The sequence below is a fragment of the Schistocerca cancellata genome, chromosome 10, assembly GCF_023864275.1.
Source record: "Schistocerca cancellata isolate TAMUIC-IGC-003103 chromosome 10, iqSchCanc2.1, whole genome shotgun sequence".
Lineage (NCBI taxonomy): Eukaryota > Metazoa > Arthropoda > Insecta > Orthoptera > Acrididae > Schistocerca > Schistocerca cancellata.
The window spans coordinates 86,187,197-86,212,590 of NC_064635.1; the positions used below are offsets into that span (position 1 = coordinate 86,187,197).

The following is a 25,394-nucleotide window of genomic DNA, read 5'->3' on the forward strand; positions in this document are numbered from 1 at the left end:
CAAGGAACAGACTTACTCTTACGGAATTTCTTCAGGTACGGGAGCCACGTTTCTACTGAGGTGCCTCAGCGCGCTGTCAAATTCGTCTCGCAGTATCTTATCTCCAAAAATGGTTCAAATGGCTCTGAGCACTATGGGACTTAACATCTTAGGTCATAAGTCCCCTAGAACTTAGAACTACTTAAACCTAACTAACCTAAGGACATCACAAACACCCATGCCCGAGGCAGGATTCGAACCTGCGACCGTAGCAGTCCCGCGGTTCCGGACTGCTGCGCCAGAACCGCTAGACCACCGCGGCCGGCTATCTTATCTCCCTTTTCATCTTCATCTACTACCTCTTCCATTTCCATGATATTTTAACCAGTTTTAAATGGTAACTATGCTAATTACGAATTTGAGTATTGCGCCATTTTGTCATATGACGGCTGGAAGCAGTGGTTTTTTTCATGTTTGTTATCTGCGATCCTTCCCATTAGTAGTCTGACAGCTTTTGTGTGGCGAGCATTGTTGTGTGATGTTTATTTTCGTCATGCAGCAGATGAGGACCGAGCAACGTATCCAAGTGATAAAAAGTCATTACAAAAACAGTGAAAGTCTCACAGCAATCGTTCGTGACCAGCGTGTGCACTCGGACGTAATGCTGTTCCAACCGAATCATCAGTTCGGCAATTGATACGGAAGTTTGAGACCACGGGTTGTGTTTCAAACGTTATAAAAACACGACCATCGCGTTCTGTTCGAACACAAAAAACATTGATGTTGTGCGTGACAATGTGACCGTAAGCCCCAAAAAATCCTTTCGCCGACAACCTCAACAATTGATACTTCAAAGATCCGCCTCAGTTGCGAAAAGTTACTGGTCTTTACCTAGGTTTCAACTAGAGTAATCTAGCCTCCTTCAGCTAGAGAAATCTAGCCTTATTCAGCTAATCTAGCCTTCTTCAGAAACATAAAATAAACTAATACATGCCAGAATAAGGCACGGTCAAACATAAAAAGCTGAAGTACCGTGCTACCATGTCAAGATACGTCCCTCAGCTGAGGTACACCCCCGGCCACACTTCGTGGAGAGCAGTCGGTTAGCCGCGGACGCTGCGTTGGAACTACATGTTAAAAATTCTAAGGAACTGACTTTATCACCAAGTTCACAGCATGAAATCATTTCAAAAGATCTGAAAATGTATGCGTCCAATATTCAACTTAACACAAGAGTTGAATGCTGCAGATCATGGAAACAGACATCCATTTGCTCAATGGGTGTTGGCTCGACAAGCGGGCAACGAGAACTTCACAAAAAGAATAATTTTCTCAGATGAGGCGCACTTACACCTCAGTGGGTACGTCAATAAGCAGAATTGGAGAATTTGGGGTAACTGAAATCCGCCAGTGACTGTGGAAGATGAGATGCATCCACAACGCATGACTGTGTGCTGTGGGTTCTATGCAGGAGGAGTGATCGGCCCGGACTTTTTTGAAAATGATGAGTGAGCTGCCGTCACTCTGAACGGCGACCTTTACCGAAACATGCTTTTTGATTGTTTTTCCCTCCTATTAGCGAAAATGACGATTTCTGGTATAAACGAGATAGTGCGAGCTGTCACACATTCCATGAAACGATTGCTCTGCTGAATGAAAATACACTATGTTATCAAATGTATCCGGACACCCCCAAAAACATATGTTTTTCATATTAGGTGCATTGTGCTGCAACCTACTGCCACGTACTCCATATCAGCGACCTCAGTAGTCATTAGACATCGTGAGAGAGCAGAGTGGAACGCTCCGCGGAACTGCGGACTTCCAACGTGGTCACGTGGTTGGCTGTCACTTGTGTCATACGTCTGTACGCGAGATTTCCACACTCCTAAACATCCCTACGTCCACTGTTGCCGATGTGATAGTGAAGTGGAAACGTGAAGTGAGACGTACAACACAAAAGCGTACAGGCCGACCTCGCCTGTTACTGACAGAAACTGCCGACAGTTGTGTTACGTGTAACAGGCAGACATCTATCCACACCATCACACAGAAATTCAAAACTGCATCAGGATCCACTGCAAGTATTATAAGAGTTAGGCGGGATGTGAGAAAACTTGGATTTCATGGTCGAGCGGCTACTCATAAGACTCACATCACGCCGGTAAACGCCAAACGACGCCTCGCCTGGTGTAAGGAGCGTAAACATTTGGGCGACTGAACAGTGGAAAAACGTTGTGTGGAGTGATTCATCACGGTATACATTTTAGCTATCCGATGGCACGGTGTGGGTATGGCGAATGCCCGGTGGACGTTATCTGAGAGCGTGTGTAGTGCCAACAGCAAAATTCGGAGGTGGTGGTGTTATGCAGTGGTCGTGTTTTGCGTGGTACTATCAGAGCACAGGTCTTCACTGGTGTTTTAGGCACCCTCTTGCTTCCTACTGTCGAAGAGTAATTCGGGGATGGCGCCTGCATCCTTCAACACGATCGAGCATCTGTTCATAGTGCATGGCCTGTGGCGGAGTGGTTACACGACAATAACATCCCTGTAATGGAATGGCACAGAGTCCTGACCTGAATCCTACAGAACACCTTTGGGACGTTTCGGAACGCCGACTTCGTGCCAGGCCTCGCCGACCCACATCGATAGCTCTCCTTAGTGCAGCACTCCGTGATGAATGGGCTGCCATTCCCCAAGAAACCTTCCAGCACCTGATTGAACGTATGCCTTGGAGAGTGGAAGCTGTCATCAAGGCTAAGGGTGGGCCAACGCGATACTGAATTCCAGCATTGCCGATGGAGGGCGCCACGAACTTGTAAGTCATTTTCATCCAGGCGTCCGGATACTTTTGATCACATAGTGTAAATGGGAGAGGTTAGTTAATGTGTTTGAAAAAAAAAACCGCATTACGTTTTCAATAAATTTTGCGTGTTCTATACCAGTTCTATAGCAGTCCCTACTCCCTACAGCCTCTGCAGAGTTGCGGCATAGTACCTCACTGGTGGCTCTAAGGCCGGTCCCACTCACCAGTCCTCGAGTCGCTGGCTGCGGCAGCGGGAGCACGTGCCCAGGTGGAACACCTCGTCGCAGCCGATGTGGATGTAGCGGGAGTGCGGGTGTAGCTCCAGCACCTGCGAAACATACGTGTGGAAAAATGAAACATTTAGTCTGTGAGAAAACTCAGACAGTAAGTCCTAAAACGTGGCACGGCGCCTTCCAACATGTGACGTTCCAAAAAATTTTGGAAACGTCACGATTGATAATATCGCACTATCTTATGTACATGTGGCAACGTCCTTGGCGCAGTAGATACACCGGTTCCCGTGAGATCACCGAAGCGCTATCGGGCGTGGCCGGCACTTGGATGGGTGACCATCCAGCCACTATGCCCTGTTGCCATTTTTCGGGGTGCACCCAGCCTCGAGATGCCAATTGAGGAGCTATTCCACCGAATAGTAGCGGCTCCGGTCAAAGAAAACCATCATAACGACCGGGAGAGTGGTGTGCTGACCACACACCCCTCCTCAACTGAGGATGACACGGTGGTCGGATGGTCCCAATCGGCCACTTGCGGCCTGAAGATGGAGTGCTTATGTACATGTGCTGACAGGTGTGAAAATTATCTATCAGTTTAATTCGTCACAGTTAATTACTAATACAGAAGAATGGGAAAACTGGTAGAAGCCGACCTCGAGGAACATCAGTTTGGATTCTCGAGAAATGTGGGAACACGTGAGGCAATACTGACTCTACGATTTCTGATAGAATATTGTTTAAGGAAAGATTAACGAACGTTTATAGCATTTGTAGATTACAGAAAGCTTTTGACAACGTTGACTGGAATACTCTCTTTCAGATTCTAAAGGTGGCAGGGGTAAAATACAAGAAGCGAAAGGCTATCAACAATTTGTACAAAAACCAGATGGCAGTTATATGAGTCGAGGGACACGAAAGGGAAGCAGTAGTTGAGAAGGGAGTGAGACGGGACAGTAGCCTATCCCCGACATCCAATCTTTAAATTGAGCAAGCCGTAAATGAAACAAATGAAAAATTTGGAATAGGAATTAAAGTCCAGGGAGAAGAAATAAAAACCTTGAGATTTTCCGATGACACTGAAATTCTATGAGGGACAGCAAAGTGCTTCGAAGAGCAGCTGAACGCAATGGACAGTGTCTTGAAAGTAGGATATAAGATAAACATGAACAAAAGCAAAACGAGGGTATTGGAATGGAATGTCGTCGAAGTAAATCAGGTGGTGCTGAGGGAATTAGATTAGGAAACAAGACACTTAAATGAGTAGATGAGTTTTGCAATTGGGAAGCAAAATAACTGGTGATGGTTGAAGCAGGTAGGATATAACATGTAAACTGGTGATGGCCAGGAAAGCGTTTCTGAAGAAAATAAATGTATTTACATCGAGTATAGATTTAAGTCTCAGGAAGTCCTTCCTGAAAGTATTTGTATGGAGTGTAGCCCAGTATGGTTCAACTGGCTCTGAGCACTATGGGACTTAACTACTGTGGTCATCAGTCCCCTAGAACTTAGAACTACTTAAACGTAACTAATGTGAGGACATCACACACATCCATGCCCGAGGCAGGATTCGAACCTGCCACCGTAGCGGTCGCGCGGTTCCAGACTGTAGCGCCTAGAACCGCTCGGCATCTACCTGGGAACCCTCTGACTCTCGTGGACGAATAGCGCGAGCTGGGTTTCACACGATCGTCTTTTTCGAAACCCATGATCACTCCTACAGAGTAGATTTCTAGTCTCCAGAAAAGTCATTATACTCGAACATAATACGTGTTCCAAAATTCTACAACTGGGCCAGATTTCAAACATCTGCGGGCAATGAGAGATAATAGGGGTTTCGGGAAAGTGCCACTTTAATTATGCTGAACAGCGCAATTCAACAAATAACCGAACGAACGTGGTACAGTTTTTCTCTAGCGTCTAGATTGCCGGCTGAGCTTCTAAGCTGGAATTTTGAGTTTGCAGCGGGGTGGTTTCCTTTGTTGTTCCACGTGGTAGCCGATCAGAACTATGTGCTGAACTATTAATTGTTTCCACTGAATTTGCTCTCTCTCTCCCTTTCTCTCAAGGTAGAGAAAAATTGTGTCACGAAATTTTAACCCTGGATAGCTGATGCCAGTCGGAACCAAAATTGCTAATGTTGTGTAGGTCGACAACGCACCATTTGTAAACTACGGAAACATGGCGCCACACGCACCGATTGGCCGCGGGACTGCCCTGTTGCCGGACGCTCTGGACAACGCATGACCGCGAATGCTCTGCCTGCCGGAGATCGCGGTGTATCCAAGGCACGCTCGGTGGTAGCGCGCAAGCCTTCCACTCTGGGGCCTGGGAGCGAATCCGCCGGGGTCCCGACACATCCACTGTAGTTCCGTGATAAGACCTGCCGGGAACAAACCCGTCAACAGCTGTTAGTTCGCGTACAGAAAGTCTTTTACAAATTGTGTCGGCCCTGAAAGGGGCCTTTTTTGCAGCTAGGACACTGTTTACTTAAAGCAGTAGCTAGAACGGGCGACCCTCTGACGCGGCACAAGCTTGGTAACGTCGAACGGTGTTTTGTAGAACTCTTTCAAAGATTCCTGGCAGTGCCCTGATGTGACTGGTGGCATGTTGAATGCGATCCATTAATTCTGCTTCCTTTCTAGGTCTTGGCGTCCAGGTGGGTGAACTAGAACCTTGAAGAATACCCATAGTCCGATGGCGTGAGGTCTGGTGGTGGTGGTGGTGGCGGGGGCCATGTCCTACGAGCACATTTGTGAATTACCCGGCCGTCGAAGAGTTCATTTAAATATCTGCGCACAGCACGACTGTTACGTGTGCCATGCCCGCCCCCTCCCCCCGTCCCGCCCCCGCCCCCCGGTCATGTTGCAACCACGTCCAGCAGACCGCGTAGAGCTTCTTGCAAAAAGTGAAGGCAATTTGCCCCGGTAAGTCGAAGAAGTAGACGGACCAGCCCAATAAGATGGTCACCCACAATGCCTGCCCAAATGGTTCAATGGTTCAAATGGCTCTGAGCACTATGGGACTCAACATCTTAGGTCATAAGTCCCCTAGAACTTAGAACTACTTAAACCTAACTAACCTAAGGACATCACGCACACCCATGCCCGAGGCAGGATTCGAACCTGCGACCGTAGCAGCCTCGCGGTTCCGGACTGCAGCGCCAGAACCGCACGGCCACCGCGGCCGGCGCCTGCCCAAATGTTGGGCGAAAATCGTTCCTGATGTCCGTGGACGTACGTGACGTGAGGATTTCCCCTTGCCCAGTAATGAACGTTTCGAGTGTTGTAAAGGTGACCCCGATGGAAGGTGCACAATGGCGGGGATGTCGGGATCTCGTGCGACACATCGGAGAAATCGCCGGCCTAAGCATACGATTTAATCCTTGGACAGTGTGGCAACTTAATGGATGCTGGCCGTCATCCCTCAAAACCTCCCAGACTAATCGGTGACCCCCATGTCGTGTCCAACCGCTCGAGTACTTGTCTTAGGTGCTTCCTCGAAGCGCTCGAGAAAAGTATCTTCAAATGCAGCATCCAGTCGTGTTCGAGGTCTTCCAGCATCACCACAATATTCCGGTAACGAGCCTGTTTCCCCAAGTCCACGGTGATTTGCTGTAAACGTTTGCGGGTGTGGGTGGCGTACTGCTGGATACCGTTCCTCTTACAACCGTCGAGCTTCGTGTGCATTACCATCGGCTAGTCCATAAACAAAAACCATATCCCGTTGTTCTTCAAACGAATACTGTGACGCCATGCTTACTATATGAATAAATAGCAGTGTGCTCCGAAGCAAAGCTTACGAGTGAATGCCTCTGACGTGAGGTGGAGACAAACAGCAAGACCTATTTGACACGTGTGCATATCACGCAAGTGGGGGCAAGTGAATCGACACCCATAGCACTGCCTGTCAACCGACGAACGGCAACAGGGCAATCTGACGACCAATAGGAGCGCGTGGCACCAAGAGCCGGCCGCGGTGGTCTCGCGGTTCTAGGCGCGCAGTCCGGCACCGCGCGACTGCTACGGTCGCAGGTTCGAATCCTGCGTCGGGCATGGGTGCGTGTGATGTCCTTAGGTTAGTTAGGTTTAAGTAGTTCTAAGTTCTAGGGGACTGATGACCACAGCTGTTAAGTCCCATAGTGCTCAGAGCCATTTTTTTTGGCACCAAGCTTCCGTAATTTAGAAACGGTGCGTTGTCGACCTACGCAACATTAGTAATTTTCGTCCCTACTGACATCAGCTGCCCATAGCTAAAATTTCGTAACGCAAATTTTCTCCACCGTGTCCAAGACCTAAATATTATGGCGGACAATCAACACAGGCTAGCATTTGGCCGGTAGTTTGTGCGACGTGTTGCACGAGATCCCGACTTCCCCGCCATTGTGTCGCTTACCGACGAACGCACCTTCCATCGGTCGGGATGGCCTTTACAACACTAGAAACGTATGTGAGGGGGGGAGTGAGGGGGGTTAGCGCATTTTTTATATTTTTGTATTTTACATCTTTTGAATTTTGGGTACTACATCACGTTTCTACATCTATATGATTACTCTGCAGTTCAAAATTAAGTCCTTAGCGGAGGGTTCATCGAAGCACCTTTAAGCTACTTGTCTACATCTACATCTACATTTATACTCCGCAAGCCACCCAACGGTGTGTGGCGGAGGCCACTTTACGTGCCACTGTCATTACCTCCCTTTCCTGTTCCAGTCGCGTAAGGTTCGCGGGAAGAACGACTGTCTGAAAGCCTCCGTGCGCGCTCTAATCTCTCTAATTTTACATTCGTGGTCTCCTCGGGGGGTATAAGTAGGGGGAAGCAATATATTCGATACCTCATCCAGAAACGCACCCTCTCGAAACCTGGCGAACAAGCTACACCGCGATGCAGAGCGCCTCTCTTGCAGAGTCTGCCACTTGAGTTTGTTAAACATATCCGTAACGCTATCACGGTTACCAAATAACCCTGTGACGAAACGCGCCGCTCTTCTTTGGATCTTCTCTATCTCCTCCGTCAACCCGATCTGGTACGGATCCCACACTGATGAGCAATACTCAAGTATAGGTCGAACGAGTGTTTTGTAAGCCACCTCCTTTGTTGATGGACTACATTTTCTAAGGACTCTCCCAATGAATCTCAACCTGGTACCCGCCTTACCAACAATTAATTTTATATGATCACTCCACTTCAAATCGTTCCGCACGCATACTCCCAGATATTTTACAGAAGTAACTGCTACCAGTGTTTGTTCCGCTATCATATAATCATACAATAAAGCATCCTTCTTTCTATGTATTCGCAATACATTACATTTGTCTATGTTAAGGGTCAGTTGCCACTCCCTGCACCAAGTGCCTATCCGCTGCAGATCTTCCTGCATTTCGCTACAATTTTCTAATGCTGCAACTTCTCTGTACACTACAGCATCATCCGCGAAAAGCCGCATGCATCTTCCGACACTATCTGCTAGGTCATTTATATATATTGTGAAAAGCAACGGTCCCATAACACTCCCCTGTGGCACGCCAGAGGTTACTTTAACGTCTGTAGACGTCTCTCCATTGATAACAACATGCTGTGTTGCTAAAAACTCTTCAATCCAGCCACACAGCTGGTCTGATATTCCGTAGGCTCTTACTTTGTTTATCAGGCGACAGTGCGGAACCGTTCCACCGGGGTGGCCGAGCGGTTCTAGGTGCTACAGTCTGGAACCGCGCGACCGCTACGGTCGCAGGTTCGAATCCTGCCTCGTGCATGTATGTGTGTGATGTCGTTAGGTTCAAGTAGTTCTACGTCTAGGGGACTGATGACCTCAGAAGTTAAGTCTCATAGTGCTCAGAGCCATTTTCTACCGTTCCACTCTCCAACAGCGTGCAGGAGAAACGAACATTTAAACCTTACCGTGAGAGCTCTGATTTCTCTTATTTTATTAAATGATCATTCCTCCCTGTATAGGTGGGCGCCAAAGAATATTTTTACACTCTGAGGAGAAAGTTGGTGGCTGAAATATCATGTTAAGATGCTCTCACGGCGAGAAACGCCTTTGTTTTAGTGACTGCCACACCGATTCACGTGTCATATCCGTGGCACTCTCTCCGTTACTTCGCGATAATACAAAACGAGCTGCCCTTCTTCGAACTTTTTCCATGTTCTTCATCAGCTCTATCAGATGTAGATACCATACTGCACGGCAGATTTCTGGAAAAAGGCGGACTAGCAAAGGGTAAGCAGCCTCTTTAGCAGACTTCTTGCATTTTCTAAATGTTCTGCTAATACATGGCATTCTCTGGCTTGCTTTCCCCACAATATTATCTATGTCATCTTTCCAATTTAAGTTATTCATAACTCGAATTCCGAAATATTTACCTGAGTTTATAGGCTTTACATGTGTGTGATTTCTCGTGTAACCGAGGTTTAACGGATTAGTGGTAGTACTCATGTGGGTGACTTCACGCTTTTCGTTATTTAGAGTCAGTTGCCACGTTTAGCAGCTTACAGATATCTTGTCTAAACCATTTTGTAGCCGCGTGTAGCAGCCGCGACAACGCGACTCTGTGAAGAGGACATAAGTACCGCGACATACTGGTGATGGCCCAGTTCGATAGCAGCTTCAAGGCTAGTGACTTGGATACAAGCGTCAACACCCGTTAATTCGCTTGTACACTCTATGTAACACGGACTAGGGAATTGTTATACTGAAAAGATGGCTTATTTTGTATGTCGCCCTTTGCTTGCGACACGTCTGTATAATTGTCAAAGTTAACTATTGCCATTTACTTTTTTGTAAATGAAGTCATTATTACGTTTTGTTTGAATTGTTCGCGAACTGAGTACGTAGGGCTCCTAGACTCCACATGTTTGAGGACGAGCGTAGAGACATAATAGTCTCATAAAAAAGGACTGCGCTGTGACACGCCCACACAAACACATCATCATCATCGTTGGTTGGGCTAAATTTACTAAAGTCTATCGTGAGGTAGTTTTCTAGGCAGACTGCAGTGCAGGTCCGACCACGGGGCGTCGGACTTCACGCGCGCAGTGTGTGCGAGCCGCTTGCCGACTAAAGCCTGGCCTGTCTCTTTATTCACACGAAGTGTTGAGTACTATTGAGAAGGGATTTCAGATCGACTCTGTATTTCTGGATTTCCGCAAGGCTTTTGACACTGTACCACACAAGCGGCTCGTACTGAAATTGCGTGCTTATGCCGGCCGGAGTGGCCGAGCGGTTCTGGGAGCTACAGTCTGGAGCCGCGCGACCGCTACGGTCGCAGGTTCGAATCCTGCCTCGGGCATGGATGTGTGTGATCTCCTTAGGTTAGTTAGGTTTAAGTAGTTCTAAGTTCTGGGGGACTGATGACCTCAGATGTTAAGTCACATAGTGCTCAGAGCCATTTGCGTGCTTATGGAATATCGTCTGTTATGTGACTGGATTTGTGATTTCCTGTCAGAGAGGTCACAGTTCATAGTAATAGACGGAAAGTCATCGAGTAAAACAGAAGTGATTTCCGGCGTTCCCCAAGGTAGTGTTATAGGCCCTTTGCAGTTTCTTTTCTATATTAACGATTTGGGAGACAATCTGAGCAGCCGTCTTCGCTTGTTTGCTGATGACACTGTCGTTTATCGACTAATAAAGCCATCAGAAGATCAAAACAAACTGCAAAACGATTAAGAAAAGACATCTGAATGGTGCGAAAACTGGCAGTTGACCCTAAATAACGAAAAGTGCGAGGTCATCCACATGAGTGCTAGAAGGAACTCGTTAAACTTCGCTTACAAGATAAATCAGTCTAATCTAAAAGCAGTAAATTCAACTAAATACCTACGTATTACAACTACGAATAACTTAAATTGGAACGAACACACAGAAAATGTTGTGGGGAAGGCTAACCTAAGACTGCGTTTTATTGGCAGGACACTTAGAAAATGTAACAGGCCTACTAAGGAGACTGCCTACACTACGCTTGTCCGTCCTCTTTTACAATACTGTTGCGCGGTGTTGGATCCTTACCAGGTAGGACTGACAGAGTACATCGAAAAAGTTCAAAGAAAGGCAGCACGTTTTGTATTATCGCGAAATATGGGAGAGAGTGTCACAGAAATGATACAGGATTTGGGCTGGACATAATTAAAAGAAAGGCGTTCTTCGTTGAGACGGAATCTTCTCACGAAATTCCAATCACCAACTTTCTCCTCCGAATGCGAAAATATTTTGTTGACACCGACCTACATAGGGAGGAACAATCACCACGATAAAATAAGAGAAATCAGAGCTCGTACGGAAAGATATAGGTGTTTATTCTTTTCGCGCGCTATACGAGATAGGAATAGTAGAGAATTGTGAAGGTGGTTCGATGAACCCTCTGCCAGGCACTTAAGTGTGATTTGCAGAGTATCCATGTAGATGTAGATGTAGATGGCCTGTCACTCGGCTTAGCTCAGTCCTTCTCGGAAACACCAGAAACGACGCGATGTTTCATAGAGTATGGCGGTGTGGTATTTTTCGGCACAGCTCTCTGAATTCGGCAGAACTGAGCTGTCAGCGCTGTTTACCTTTCGCTATTTGTTCGTGGTATGAAGGACTTTCACAGGTCCAGTGGCTGTTTGCACAACAAGAGGCAGTCTAGCGATCTATCGTCACAAGACTTTAAAATCAGTGGGAATTACAGAAAAGAGGAATGAGAATTTTCAGTTTGCATAGCAACAGTTGCAGCATATTTGCTATGAAACGTCTTCACAAGACCATGCGGAAGGAATTTAAAGATTTACTTGACAATGAAAGAACAAAAAATTACAGTGATCGGCACACTGAATTCATTGTTCTGCACATAAAAAATATTTTGCGCTAAATTTTTAAGCTTGGATCACAGGAAGAAATGCGTCATACGAATGGTAAAATTTATCAAGTCGCACACATAATTCCATTGTCAGCTGGAACCGTTTTCAATGGAACTGGACGAAGAATAAGGGAACTTCGTGTATTACAGTAAAGTACGTTGGTTAAGTCAAGGGGCATGCCTAGAACGATTTCTCGTTTTAAATCTCGCTAATATTGAATTTATGAAAAAAAAGGAGTGGATGGGTTGCAGACATCGCATATTAAGTGGGCTTGAATGTACTCTGTCTATACTAAGACAGCGACAGCGCAAGGTAACTTCTTTCTGATTTTATGGGGATCCATTTAAAAGGAAAATCGCATAGAGCATGGACACATTCTGACAAAGATAGTCCACTTCCCTAAGCTCACTGCTGCTACAGAAAACGCGAGGTTCGAAGAACTCATTGTGCCATTAAACGTATTAGGAGAATAGTTTCATAAAGATTTTGAGGTGTCAATCTTACATCTGTTTTCTAGAACGTTTGTCGTTTCAGTTGAAAACGCCCTTGTGCATTTGCCGATATAACTGATTGATCTTTACGGTAATTCCAGTTTTAATGACAAGTCTTTTTAGGTCCAAACTGTTAAGTATGTCTACATTGCGTTCTTCAGGTAGAATTACCACGTCTCAATAATGAGACTGCAAAAATGCTTCAATATTGCGATCGACATATTTGTGTCCAAGAGCTTTTTTCGATTGTGAAACTAAAGAAGACGACGATTACGTGGAAATTTGTGTGTTAAAATCTGTGAAATTGCATGCATATGTCGACAGTTTGTATCAGATAAAAATTTTATTATGCCTTCAGTGTATTTAAATAAACTGAAAATTCCTTTTGTTTGTGACCTATTGTAAGTAGGCTGTTTAGGTTTTTATGTTGGTTAACGCCATGTAGCGCTCTATATGAAAATCACTGACTGTGCTGTGTGCAGGCTGTGGTTGGTTTGCATTGTTGGAGTACTATTCGCCATTGTAGTGTTGGGCAGTTGGCTGTTAACAGCGCGTAGCGTTGCGCAGTTGGAGGTGAGCCGCCAGCAGTAGTGGATGTGGGGAGAGAAATGGCGTTGTTTTGAAAGCAGATGATCTGGACGTGTGTCCATCAGAGACACAGTAAATTTGTAGGACTGGATGTCATGAACTGCTATATATATTACGACTTTTGAACACTTTTAAGGTAAATACATTGTTTGTTCTCTATCAAAATCTTTCATTTGCTAACTATGCCTATCAGTAGTTAGTCCCTTCTGTAGTTCCAATATTTTATTTAGCTGGCGGTAGTGGCGCTCGCTGTATTGTAGTAGTTCGAGTGACGAAGATTTTTGTGAGGTAAGTGATTTGTGAAAAGTATAGGTTAATGTTAGTCAGGGCCATTATTTGTAGGGATTATTGAAAGTCAGATATCGTTGCGCTAAAAATATTGTGTGTCAGTTTAGTGTTGATCAGAATAGGTAAAGAGCGAAATGTCTGAGTACGTTCAGCTGCTCAGCTGTTTGAAAATCAAATAATGTAAGAGGTTTATCTGCATAGTAATTTAATAAGTTTTCTAAGGGGACGTTTCCCTATGTTGTTCAGAAATGCGAAATATAAAGCCGCATCATATGCAGTGCAACTGCACTGCCATTTAAATGCGTTGCAGTTGCTGTTTCCCCTCTTCGCCCACCTCACACTCAGGCAGAGTGGCATGGTGGTGGGAGAAACGTAAAGCGAAGCGCTTTGGCACTCTTGCCCAGGCACTGCCCGCAAGCCGAAATCTTGGCTGCCCCTGCTGTAGTGCCTACAGTATACACTACGGAAAAAAGTGCGGGGTTGAAGTGTAGGTGCTCACCTGGCGTATCATCTCGCTGATGAAGGGCATGGTCTGTGGGTGCGAGGGGCAGATGGCGTCTGGGTGGGCCCTCTCCTCTCGTAGATGCGCCCATTGGCGTTGTTTGAGCGCCATCTCCAGGTGGCCAAACGTTTGCACCAGCGGCACCACGTACATGCCCAGCCGCTCAGACATCTCCACCAGGTCCCTCACCTGGCGACACAGGGAAGACATCCAAAAGTGTGTAGGCAGTACTGGATGAGGCATAATGGGTGTTTCTGAGTAAGGGATTTCCTCAGGGTTCAGTGTTGGGTCCTTAGTTTAATTAGGCAATGTGAAGACATTAGTTATTTACAATAACGATGTAGGCTGAAACAATTAAAATTTGCACAACCACTGGTTTTCTAACCCAGGGCTCCTGCTTTCTAGACATATATGTTGTCCATTACATCACAATGGTACTCCAGCTACCACAAATACTCGGAATATCTTGGTACAAATTTCAGTTTATTACTTTCAACATACAAACGTGCCCAACGTCATAAGCTGAAATCATATTTGAAACTGAGAAATTTATTACTGCAGACGAGAAACTGAGTGAGAGATTTTGAAGGTTAATTTTTGGAGGAGCCTATACACAATCTAAGATGTCGTGGTCTCCTGACCTTCATTGCTTACATATTCCGCCCTCACAATCATATTCCACACATCAAGATGCTTCATTCGAACCCAAACTCGATAAGATAATGTTGTATGAATTCATGTAAACGATATGCAAATAATAAGTGCGCACTGGGGTTGAAATGGGTTCAAATGGCTCTGAGCACTATGGGACTCAACTGCTGAGGTCATTAGTCCCCTAGAACTTAGAACTAGTTAAACCTAACTAACATAAGGACATCACAAACATCCATGCCCGAGGCAGGATTCGAACCTGCGACCGTAGCTGTCTTGCAGTTCCAGACTGCAGCGCCTTTAACCGCACGGCCACTTCGGCCAGCTGGGGTTGAAATACTCGAGGCTGGCGTACACACATACATTCCAGACACGACGGTCACAGGAGCTTTTAGTTCGAGAGTGGCAGACCATACACTGGGAGGCTGGTCCCTTCAGAGGATGAGTCAACCTCGGTTGCTCGTGGAGCAGACAGCATGTGCCCGACTGAAAGGGGGAACGACCGTGTGTTCGGCTTAAAAGCAAATTCCGCTACATTGTGTGGGAGTGTCCAACCTACACATTCTTTACACATAGCATGCAGTTTCAGAGATTTTCACAGGGAGACAGCAAACGCCAAACACCGATACTACAGATTTCCGGATTGGTCACCTTAAACGAAATGTTATTCTCCCGTTTTAGAAGAGCAATGCTGATAGGCAGACGATATTTCTGACGCCTTGAGCTGAAGGAGTGATTGGAAGAGACTGAAAGATATACCCCTTCTGTCTGGCGTGGAGAGGCGCCGTTCTGTTGTCGCTCTTGGAGCGAGGAACAAGTCTCTCCTCAGTACTTCACTGGGAGAGCACCTCTGTCAAGAGCGAATCGAAGTGCGACTCTATATTGAGTCCTTGCGATTAACTGTTGTTCACTGTGTTGGCCGACACACTTATTGTGCGGTGTGAACGGACAGAGTTATAGTTAAACGCCTGCGAGCGAATTTTTGAGTAGCACCTTGTGAAGAATGGACTGGGCAAGCTGGTGGTGGCTCCATAATGGTGTGGACTGTGTTTACATGGAATGGTCTGGATCTCTGGTCCAACTCAATTGATCATTTACAGGAAATGGTTATCTTCGGCTTCTTGGACACCAATTGCAACCATTCATGGACTTTATGTTCCCAAACAACGATGGAATTTTTATGGCCAACAACGCGCCATGTGAGCGGGCCACAGTTGTTTAAAAACTTTATGGACAATTCGAGCGGATGATTTGGCCACCAAGGTCGTACGACATCAATTCTATCAAACATTTATGGAATATAATCGAGAGGCCAGTGCAGAAACTCCTGCATCGGCAACAATTCCACAAATATGGTTGGTTGAAATGGCTCTGAGCACTGTGGGACTTAACGTTTGAGGTCATCAGTCGCCTACACTTAGAGCTACTTAAACCTCACTAACCTAAGGACATCACACACATCCATACTCGAGGCAGGATTCGAACCTGCGACCGTAGCAGCTGCGTGGTTCCAGACTGAAGCGCTTAGAACTGGTTGGCCACAGTGGGCGGCAAGTATGGTTCGCTATAGAGGAAGTTTTGTTCAGTGTTTCTGCAGGGGACTTCTCAACGACTTATTGAGCGCATTCTACACTGAGTGATCAAGAGTATCCGGACACCTGGCTGAAAATGACTTACACGTTTCTGGCGTCCTCCATCGGTAATGCTGGAATTCAGTATGCTGTTGACCAACCCTTAGCCTTGATGACAGCTTCCACTCTCGCAGCATTCATTTAGTCAGGTGGTGGAAGGTTTCTTGGGGAATGGCAACCCATTCTTCACGGAGTACTGAACTCAGGAGAGGTATCGATGTCGGTTGGTGAGGCCTGGCACGAAGTCGGCGTTCCGAAACATCACAAAGGTGTTCCATAGGATTCAGGTCAGGACTCTGTGCAGTCCACTCCATTACAGTGACGTTACTGTCGTGTAACCACACCGCCACATGTCGTGCATTATGAACAGGTGCTCAATCGTGTTGAAAGATGCAATCGCCATTCCCGAATTGCTCTTCAACAGTGGGAAGGGAGAAGGTGCTCAAACATCAATGTAGGCCTGTCCTGTGACAGCCGGCCGGAATGGCCGAGCGGTTAAAGGCGCTGCAGTCTGGAACCGCACGACCGCTACGGTCGCAGGTTCGAATCCTGCCTCGGGCATGGATGTGTGTGATGTCCTTAGGTTAGTTAGGTTTAAGTAGTTCTAAGTTCTAGGGGACTTATGACCACAGCAGTTGAGTCCCATAGTGCTCAGAGCCATTTGAACCATTTGTCCTGTGACAGCGCCACGCAAAACAACAAGGGGTGTAAGCCCCCTCCATGAAAAACACGACCACACCATAACACTACCGCCTGCGAATTGTACTGTTGGCACTAGACACGCTGGCAGTAGAGGTTCACCGGGCATTCGCCATACCCTTACCGTGCCATCGGATCACCACATTGTGTACCGTGATTCGTCACTCCACTCAACGTTTTTCCACTGTTGAATCGTCCAATTTTTACGTTCCTTACACCAAACGAGGCAACGTTTGCCATTTACCGGCGTGATGTGTGGCTTATGACCTGCCGCCCGACCATGAAATCTGAGTTTTCTCACCTCACGCCTAACTGTCATAGTACCTGCACTGGATCCTGATGCAGCTTGAAATTCCTGTGTGATGGTCCGGATAGATGTCTGCCTATTACACATAACGACCCTCTTCAACTGTCGGCGGTCTCTGTCAGTCAACAGACGAGGTGGGCCTGGACACTTTTGTGCTGTACGTGTCCCTTCACGTTTCCACATAACTATCACAACGGAAACAGTGGACCTAGGGATGTTTAGCAGTGCGGAAATCTCGCGTACAGACGTATGACACAATTGACACCCAATCACCTGACCACGTTCGGCATCCTCAAGTTCCGCGGAGCGCCCCATTCTGCTCTCTCACTATGTCTAATGATTACTCAGGTCGCTGATATGGAGCACCTGGCGGTAGGTGGCAGCACAGTGCGCCTAATATGAAAAACGTATGTTTTGTGGGGGTGTCCGGATACCTTTGATCACATAGTGTAGAAATAGTGGGAGAAAAAGAAAGAGGAGGCAGCAGAAATGAAAAATACAAAAGAGTGAAGACCATACGTACGCTTGGGGGGGGGGGGGATGTCTGTACCGTCGCAGACTGGCGATGTTTAACATGTAAGTATAGCTCAGGGCGCATTTTGCACCGAAATTTTAAAGACGTTGTCATACAGGAAAACAAGTTCGATACCCCCCCCCCCCCCAAATTTTTTAGGTGTCAAGGTGTAAATGAGACGGTGAAAGCAGTACGAAAGAAAAACAAAAGGAGAGAGAGTAAGTGAGAAAGGAGACAGTGCCAGTAGGCGGTAGTTTAAACCAGTGGGAGAAAAAGGAGATAGTGGGAGAGAAACGTATATAGACAGTGGCAGTGAGAGAGAGAGTTTCAGTGTGAAAGCTTAACTGCAAAGAGAGACTAGGTAAATGGATTTAGAAAGTTTTGTGTTAAAAGAGTGCGAATATGTTCGCATGCCAAAATTTTAGTGAGTGAGCTGGGATGAAGACTGAAGCAGCTGGTTCCCCACTTTTCGGACAGGGTCTTTCTAAGAGGAAGATATTCCCCTATTTTGTGCTCCGCGAGCCTCTCTGGTATAATTTTAATTGTTTTCTTCCTCGCAATCGGTTATTAAGAGAAAACGGGGAAGTTGTATGTATGGCTTATCGGATAACGCTTAGACTCGTACGAAGCTTTGTAATCCTTGACGTCGACAGCTTAAAACTATGCAAAATACTGCCACTATCCTGACTGATCCACCAGCGGTAGAGGTCACATATGACCCGTGTTCCACGGTCCCAACTGATTTACCCACTCATTTTAAGCGTCTTCAATTCAGAATCAAGGTTTTATTGGTATTAACAATAACCAAGGCTAAGGTCAGAGAGGGAGGGGAAGTGGAAATGGATAGAATGGAGGGTAAGACTAAATGGGCATAGAGAGGGGAAGGCAGGTTATGGAGAGAGAGAGAGAGAGAGAGAGAGAGAGAGAGAGAGAGGTAAGGAGGAGATGGGCAGACAGAGTCCGTGGAAAGAGTTGGGGAGGAGGGGATGAATAGAGAGAGGGGATGTAGGAGATAAAAGAGGAGAAGCACGGAGAAAGGAGGGATGAGGTGGAGGAGTCCGACAAAAAGAGGGGGGAGGGAGATATGGACAGAGAGGGAGAAGAAGAATAATAGTACGTGTCTCCAACTACCAAAATACACTCCTGGAAATGGAAAAAAGAACACATTGACACCGGTGTGTCAGACCCACCATACTTGCTCCGGACACTGCGAGAGGGCTGTACAAGCAATGATCACACGCACGGCACAGCGGACACACCAGGAACCGCGGTGTTGGCCGTCGAATGGCGCTAGCTGCGCAGCATTTGTGCACCGCCGCCGTCAGTGTCAGCCAGTTTGCCGTGGCATACGGAGCTCCATCGCAGTCTTTAACACTGGTAGCATGCCGCGACAGCGTGGACGTGAACCGTATGTGCAGTTGACGGACTTTGAGCGAGGGCGTATAGTGGCCATGCGGGAGGCCGGGTGGACGTACCGCCGAATTGCTCAACACGTGGAGCGTGAGGTCTCCACAGTACATCGATGTTGTCGCCAGTGGTCGGCGGAAGGTGCACGTGCCCGTCGACCTGGGACCGGACCGCAGCGACGCACGGATGCACGCCAAGACCGTAGGATCCTACGCAGTGCCGTAGGGGACCGCACCGCCACTTCCCAGCAAATTAGGGACACTGTTGCTCCTGGGGTATCGGCGAGGACCATTCGCAACCGTCTCCATGAAGCTGGGCTACGGTCACGCACACCGTTAGGCCGTCTTCCGCTCACGCCCCAACATCGTGCAGCCCGCCTCCAGTGGTGTCGCGACAGGCGTGAATGGAGGGACGAATGGAGACGTGTCGTCTTCAGCGATGAGAGTCGCTTCTGCCTTGGTGCCAATGATGGTCCTATGCGTGTTTGGCGCCGTGCAGGTGAGCGCCACAATCAGGACTGCGGCCGTACACCACTGGTGATCGTCGAGGGGACACTGAATAGTGCACGGTACATCCAAACCGTCATCGAACCCATCGTTCTACCATTCCTAGACCGGCAAGTGAACTTGCTGTTCCAACAGGACAATGCACGTCCGCATGTATCCCGTGCCACCCAACGTGCTCTAGAAGGTGTAAGTCAACTACCCTGGCCAGCAAGATCTCCGGATCTGTCCCCCATTGAGCATGTTTGGGACTGGATGAAGCGTCGTCTCACGCGGTCTGCACGTCCAGCACGAACGCTGGTCCAACTGAGGCGCCAGGTGGAAATGGCATGGCAAGCCGTTCCACAGGACTACATCCAGCATCTCTACGATCGTCTCCATGGGAGAATAGCAGCCTGCATTGCTGCGAAAGGTGGATATACACTGTACTAGTGCCGACATTGTGCATGCTCTGTTGCCTGTGTCTATGTGCCTGTGGTTCTGTCAGTGTGATCATGTGATGTATCTGACCCCAGGAATGTGTCAATAAAGTTTCCCCTTCCTGGGACAATGAATTCACGGTGTTCTTATTTCAATTTCCAGGAGTGTATTTAGCAACTGCGAAGCACTGCCTGGTTCGCTAGTACTGTATACACCGAACTGTCGACAAATATATTTATGTCGTGTTCATCTCGTAGCGTTTCATTTGCTCTAGCGTGTGCATTCACCTCGTTACACTGAAGGTCACAACAATGTCACACCAAATACGCCACTTACGCTTCAGAAACTCGTAAATTAATATGGCGCCTGCAAGATTTCGTTACAACAGATAATGACAGAACGGGGCCTTGACGACAAGCAGACGTGTTTCTCGAAGTTAATAAGAAAAATGAAAAAGTTTATTTCAGTATTATTCAAAACTATTTTGACTACTTCGTGAATGAAATTTGCATAACCAGAGAGCTGCGTTGAAATGTAAGGTTCGATTGTGAGTAGGCCTATGTGTAGACAGCGGTACTGGCTTGCCGTCACCCATCCTGTGTAAGCCGAGTAGATGCCATGTTGATTTACATGTTTTCAAAGCTAAAATGCCGTATTTGGCGGTTCTCATAATTATACTTGCTTACTATAAAATTTTGCAATGGAACTGATGACCATATTAAATATCTCTAAAAAAATTCAGTTTTGTTTCGCTTTACCATGCAAAAGAATATCAAAATGTGACATCTGCACTGAAGTGTTACCAGAATAGAATTCATTAGAATTTTTGTTTCACGTCACGTCATTTGCAGATTACACACGAACTTCAACTTTGAGTAGAAAGTAAAAATCCAATGTCAACTTTCAGGAACTGTTCGTAAACGTTTGTCTTCAGATTTACATTTTTACGCGAAAATGAGAAAAATGCCAAATTTCATGACACTTCGTCACTAAAAACTGCCGATTGCACACAATTTTTCATTGTTCACGTGAAATACCCTGTAGGTCTAAGTAATTCGCTTAAATTTTTAGTGTGGGTTCGTCGTAGGATACATGCTTTTTTACCGGATGTTGTTGAAAGCCCTGGGCTAGCAGGACAGAGCGGATGACGTTATATTTGTGGAAAGGGGCCAAAATAAGTTACTTCCAGCTGCACTCAACATATAAACTTTATTTGTTAAAACACCCAATCACACAAGCAAGAATCAAAAACTCATTTGATTTAATTTAGATCGGCTGAAGGCCACATCGAAAAACCAAGGCACAAGACCTAAGAAAGGAATTGATGTACAGGAGTTCTTATGGAGGTTTCACTTCTTTAGAAAAAAAAATATCTTCCATAGGCTGAAAGCCTTAGCTTAAATCTTTCCAATAGAACTCGGCTGAAGGCCACACATTAATCGAGAATAGTGTTACGGCTTAAGGCCGAGACAAAGATTTTCAAAGTTTAATCTAAACAGGCTGAAAACTCGGCTGAAGGGCGCATATCAACAAAACAATTTAACGGCTTAAGGCCTAGGAAGAAGAGCCATTTGAAAAGGCTGAAGGCCCTATCTTAAAATATTCGTATAAAACTCGGCTGAAGGCCTCATACTAAAGAATAACAGTCTTACGACTTAAGGGCAAGGATTTTGAATCTTTAATTTAAGAGAGATTAAGACTCTGCTGAAGGCCACACACCATGCAGAAAACAATTTTACAGCTTAAGACCTAAAGGGAAAAGCTTCTAAATTTCAACTAAAATAGGCTAAAATGCTTCACATAAAGCTCGGCTGAAGGCCACATACGAAACACAAACAATCTCATGGCTTAAAGCACAAGCAAAGAAATTTCCAATTTTCAATTTAAGCTGGAAATCTCGGCTGAAGGCCACATACAAACTAGAAAATATTTTTTACGGCTTAAGGCCTAGACAGAAGGAATTTTCAATTTTAATTTTGAAAGGTTGAAACTCTGCTGAAGGCCACATACCAAACAAGAAACAATTTTTCTTTTTTACGGCTTCTAACATTCTGCGTGGTGTCTGTTTGTTATAAGTCGTGTCTCCCTACCACTTTCGCGCAACGACGCTCTGATTGACATGTAGAGTTCAGAAGAGTTCAGTGAGACTAGCGATGATATAATCAGCTCCACTGCCTCCCTGTAAAAGAATCTTAATACTAACTAAATCTAGTGGAAGGGGTTCAAGACTTTCCTATTCTTAGTCAGCTGGTAAAATACCGTCGAAAAAGCAGTTACGTTTACCATTGGAAATTTTATTCTACTCACAAAACATTGTTTATAAATTGCACTATTGATAAAAGGAAATATTTTAATACAGGATGATAAAAACCAACTGCGTTCAACAAAAACGTGAACGAATATTCCCTGAATGGGTTTCCAAGTTCTACAATGGATCGAAGGATGACCTATGCCATATCACATGTATAATCTAGATTTAAGTTTCATAAAAGAGAAAACTATCAAAATGGTCTACAGTGACTCTCAATTATCTTTAATTACTTATCTAACTTATCGGAAATTACAGTGGCTGATGTGGCTTCTCAATAATTATATAACAGAAAAATCATCGCGTTTCAGATTTTTACTTCAGGTAGCAAATGTGAACACCATGAGATTTAATTGACGATCGACACTAGTATTACGTAAAAAGGGGATGTAACAGATGAGACTTCTGCAGTTCTGAGTGAAGCGTTATGTGACATTGTGTGCGTTCATTACCTTGACGGTGTTTAGGCAGCGTCAGGGGGCGGCGGGCAGCGCAGCTCCACACAGCTCGCCGTCTCGGAAGCAACTCCCTCCTAACTTCTCCTTACTACAATTTACCTAAGTTGGTTTAAAAAAAGCTATCTGGCTGTGTTTTCAACTGACCAATCAGGGTCTCAATGTTAACCTTAAGCTCCGCCTACAAAAAATTCTGTCTATCCAATGAGAAACGTTATACTTTTCGTGGTGGGGCAATGTTTTTAACGTTTGCAACAGAGACGCGAAAAAGTCTCACGCTAAAACTTGCAGGTGGTGTGGCCCTTTTAGTGTTATCGTAAGATCTATACTGTTCTTCTGGAGGGCTCTATCTTTTAACATGGGCTGGGGGGTGGTTTTGGCGGTTGGCCGGCGATGTGGGCTGGTTCAAATGGCTCTGAGCACTATGGGACTTAACATCTATGGTCATCAGTCCCCTAGAACTTAGAACTACTTAAACCTAACTAACCTAAGGACAGCACACAACACCCAGCCATCACGAGGCAGAGAAAATCCCTGACCCCGCCGGGAAAGGAACCCGGGAACCCGGGCGTGGGAAGCGAGAACGCTATCGCACGACCACGAGATGCGGGCGGCGATGTGGGTGTCCATCCCTTATCGTAGGGCCTTCTAGCTTAACACGGTTCTGCTCCTGGCTTCTGTTCTCGTTTCTTCCCTCGGAACTGCGTCTGTTTCACGGTGGGAAGGTATGACATGCATTTAGGCGTTCTTGTGTTAGTCTGTGGTATTCCATTTGCTCATTCATTGATCGTATTACTTTGGTTAATTTAATGTCAGGATTTATTCGGAACTGTGTGACATACTGTCGGATTTGCCATCATGTCAGGGTTTTCATGGAAGGTGTTGGATTTGCCTGACACCTTACAGGCTTAAGGCCTAAGAAGAAAAGCCTCGCAATTTTAATAAGCTAAAACTCGGCTGAAGGCCACACAGAGTACTTAAAAAGGAAACCACTATGTAAAAAAAGGGAGCGGCGCTCAGAAGGTTCCAAGGGTCACCCTGGGAAGGTAACACTAACGCACGTTTAGGTGAGACAGGCAGCCAGACCGACAACCTCTTAATCGGAAGGCAACCCAACCGAAAGGCAGCCGACAAACCAACCAACAAGATCAGTTCTGCTCCACCAGACCAGCAAAACGACAAGATGTCAATAGCACAACGTTCTGGGTACTGGTGCTCAATCCAGCCAAGTCACAATAAACGCCCAAAACTGCCACCAACACCTCAGCTGTCGAACTACGCGCCGTACTGGACAGCATCAACACGACGAGGAAAATACACTGCCGAAAACTACGTCAACGACCAGGGCAGGTAACCGGAACGTCAACCGCCACAAGGCAGAACATGCTGCTGGTACACTTCATTAATGAAGGAATTAATTAAATTATGTTAAACACCAAACGGGAAGACTGTTGCAATTCTAGCATCTTCAATGCACACACATTGTTGCTCACGGGAACCTCCCAGGAAGCAACCATCAGAATTCAAATGAAGAGATAGCAGTTGAGGGTCCGCCGCTCGTGGTCTCGCGGTAGCGTTCTCGCTTCCCGAGCACGGGGTCCCGGGTTCGATTCCCGGCGGGGTCAGGGATTTTCACCTGCCTCGAGATGACTGGGTGTTTGTGTTGTCCTCATCATTTCATCATCATCCAGGAAAGTGGCGAAATTGGACTGAGCAAAGATTGGATCATTGTACGGGCGCTGATAACCACGCAGTTGAGCGCCCCACAAACCAACCATCATCATCAGCAGCAGCAGCAGCAGTTGAGGCTTGATAGTAGGTTAAGTGAGCACTGAACTTTATTGTCCAGGATCAGTGGGTGATGAACTTCGTAACCCTTGCAAGAAGCGCCTCTTAACTGGTTGTGCACGTCGCCAGTGGCTCCGGCCTGACTGTGCGTCACGGAGACTTCCTCACTGCTCTGCCCCAACCGACTGACTCCCCAACACCCGGAAACGGTCAGAAGATCAAATACACGTCAGCGATGAAATGACCGACCGAACGACCAACCAACGGTCGTTGCCGCTCCGGTCTTGGTCAGTCGGACGGTACACGTGTGTCACCGGCGGTCGGCAAGTACTGGCTGTCCGCACCTCACCGGCGCACAGTGCCCGAAGCTCCTTCTGCACTAATTGTCCGTCTCCAAGTGACTTCCCAACACACGATGACCCGGAAATACTATCGGTCGCTACACAGATGGTACGACAGTGCACTATCGATACGCGCTGCTGCTGCCACTCACGGGCAAGTAAGGCAGGAAGCTAGTGACGCCAGTAAATGAAATAATAAAACGAGGCGGCTGTACCGTAATCGAAGAAGGCGAACAATAAATGGAATGAACATGAGCCGTTCACGGCTCAGTTGTGTTATAATCGAACCATCCATTGCAGTGGTTCGAATTCTTAATTGATCATCTAGATTTAGATTTTCCGTGGTTTCCGTAAACCACTTAAAACACATGCTGAGATGGTTTCTCTAAAAAAAAGGGCACGCCCTACTATCTTCCCATCCTTCACCAATCCGAGCTTGGTTCTCAGTCTCTAATGACGTCATCGTCGGCAGGATGTAGAATCCAAGTCTTCCTTCCTTATTTCGCCCGAATAGCATGCGTGATTTCTCCATTCAGGTGTAGTTGCACTGCTAATTGTGTTAAACAATTATTAGGGACAGGAAAATTTCACGAAAGCAATAACACGAAAAATGACGCGAAGTTTCTAATGAAATAACGCTAAAGCGGCATT

At 46.4% G+C, this 25,394-nt stretch overlaps 1 protein-coding gene across 1 annotated transcript in view; it reads right to left on the reverse strand.

Annotated features, from left to right (window-relative positions):
- The window catches only part of LOC126106149 (hexosaminidase D-like), a 125,109-nt gene that overhangs the window by 91,857 nt on the left and 7,858 nt on the right, over window positions 1-25,394 (reverse strand). The window contains exons 3-4 of the mRNA XM_049912391.1: window positions 13,717-13,908; window positions 3,010-3,113 (exon numbers count right to left, since the gene is read on the reverse strand). Of these exons, the coding sequence (XP_049768348.1) occupies window positions 3,010-3,113; window positions 13,717-13,908 (296 nt within the window). The remainder of the gene's footprint in view (window positions 1-3,009; window positions 3,114-13,716; window positions 13,909-25,394) is intronic.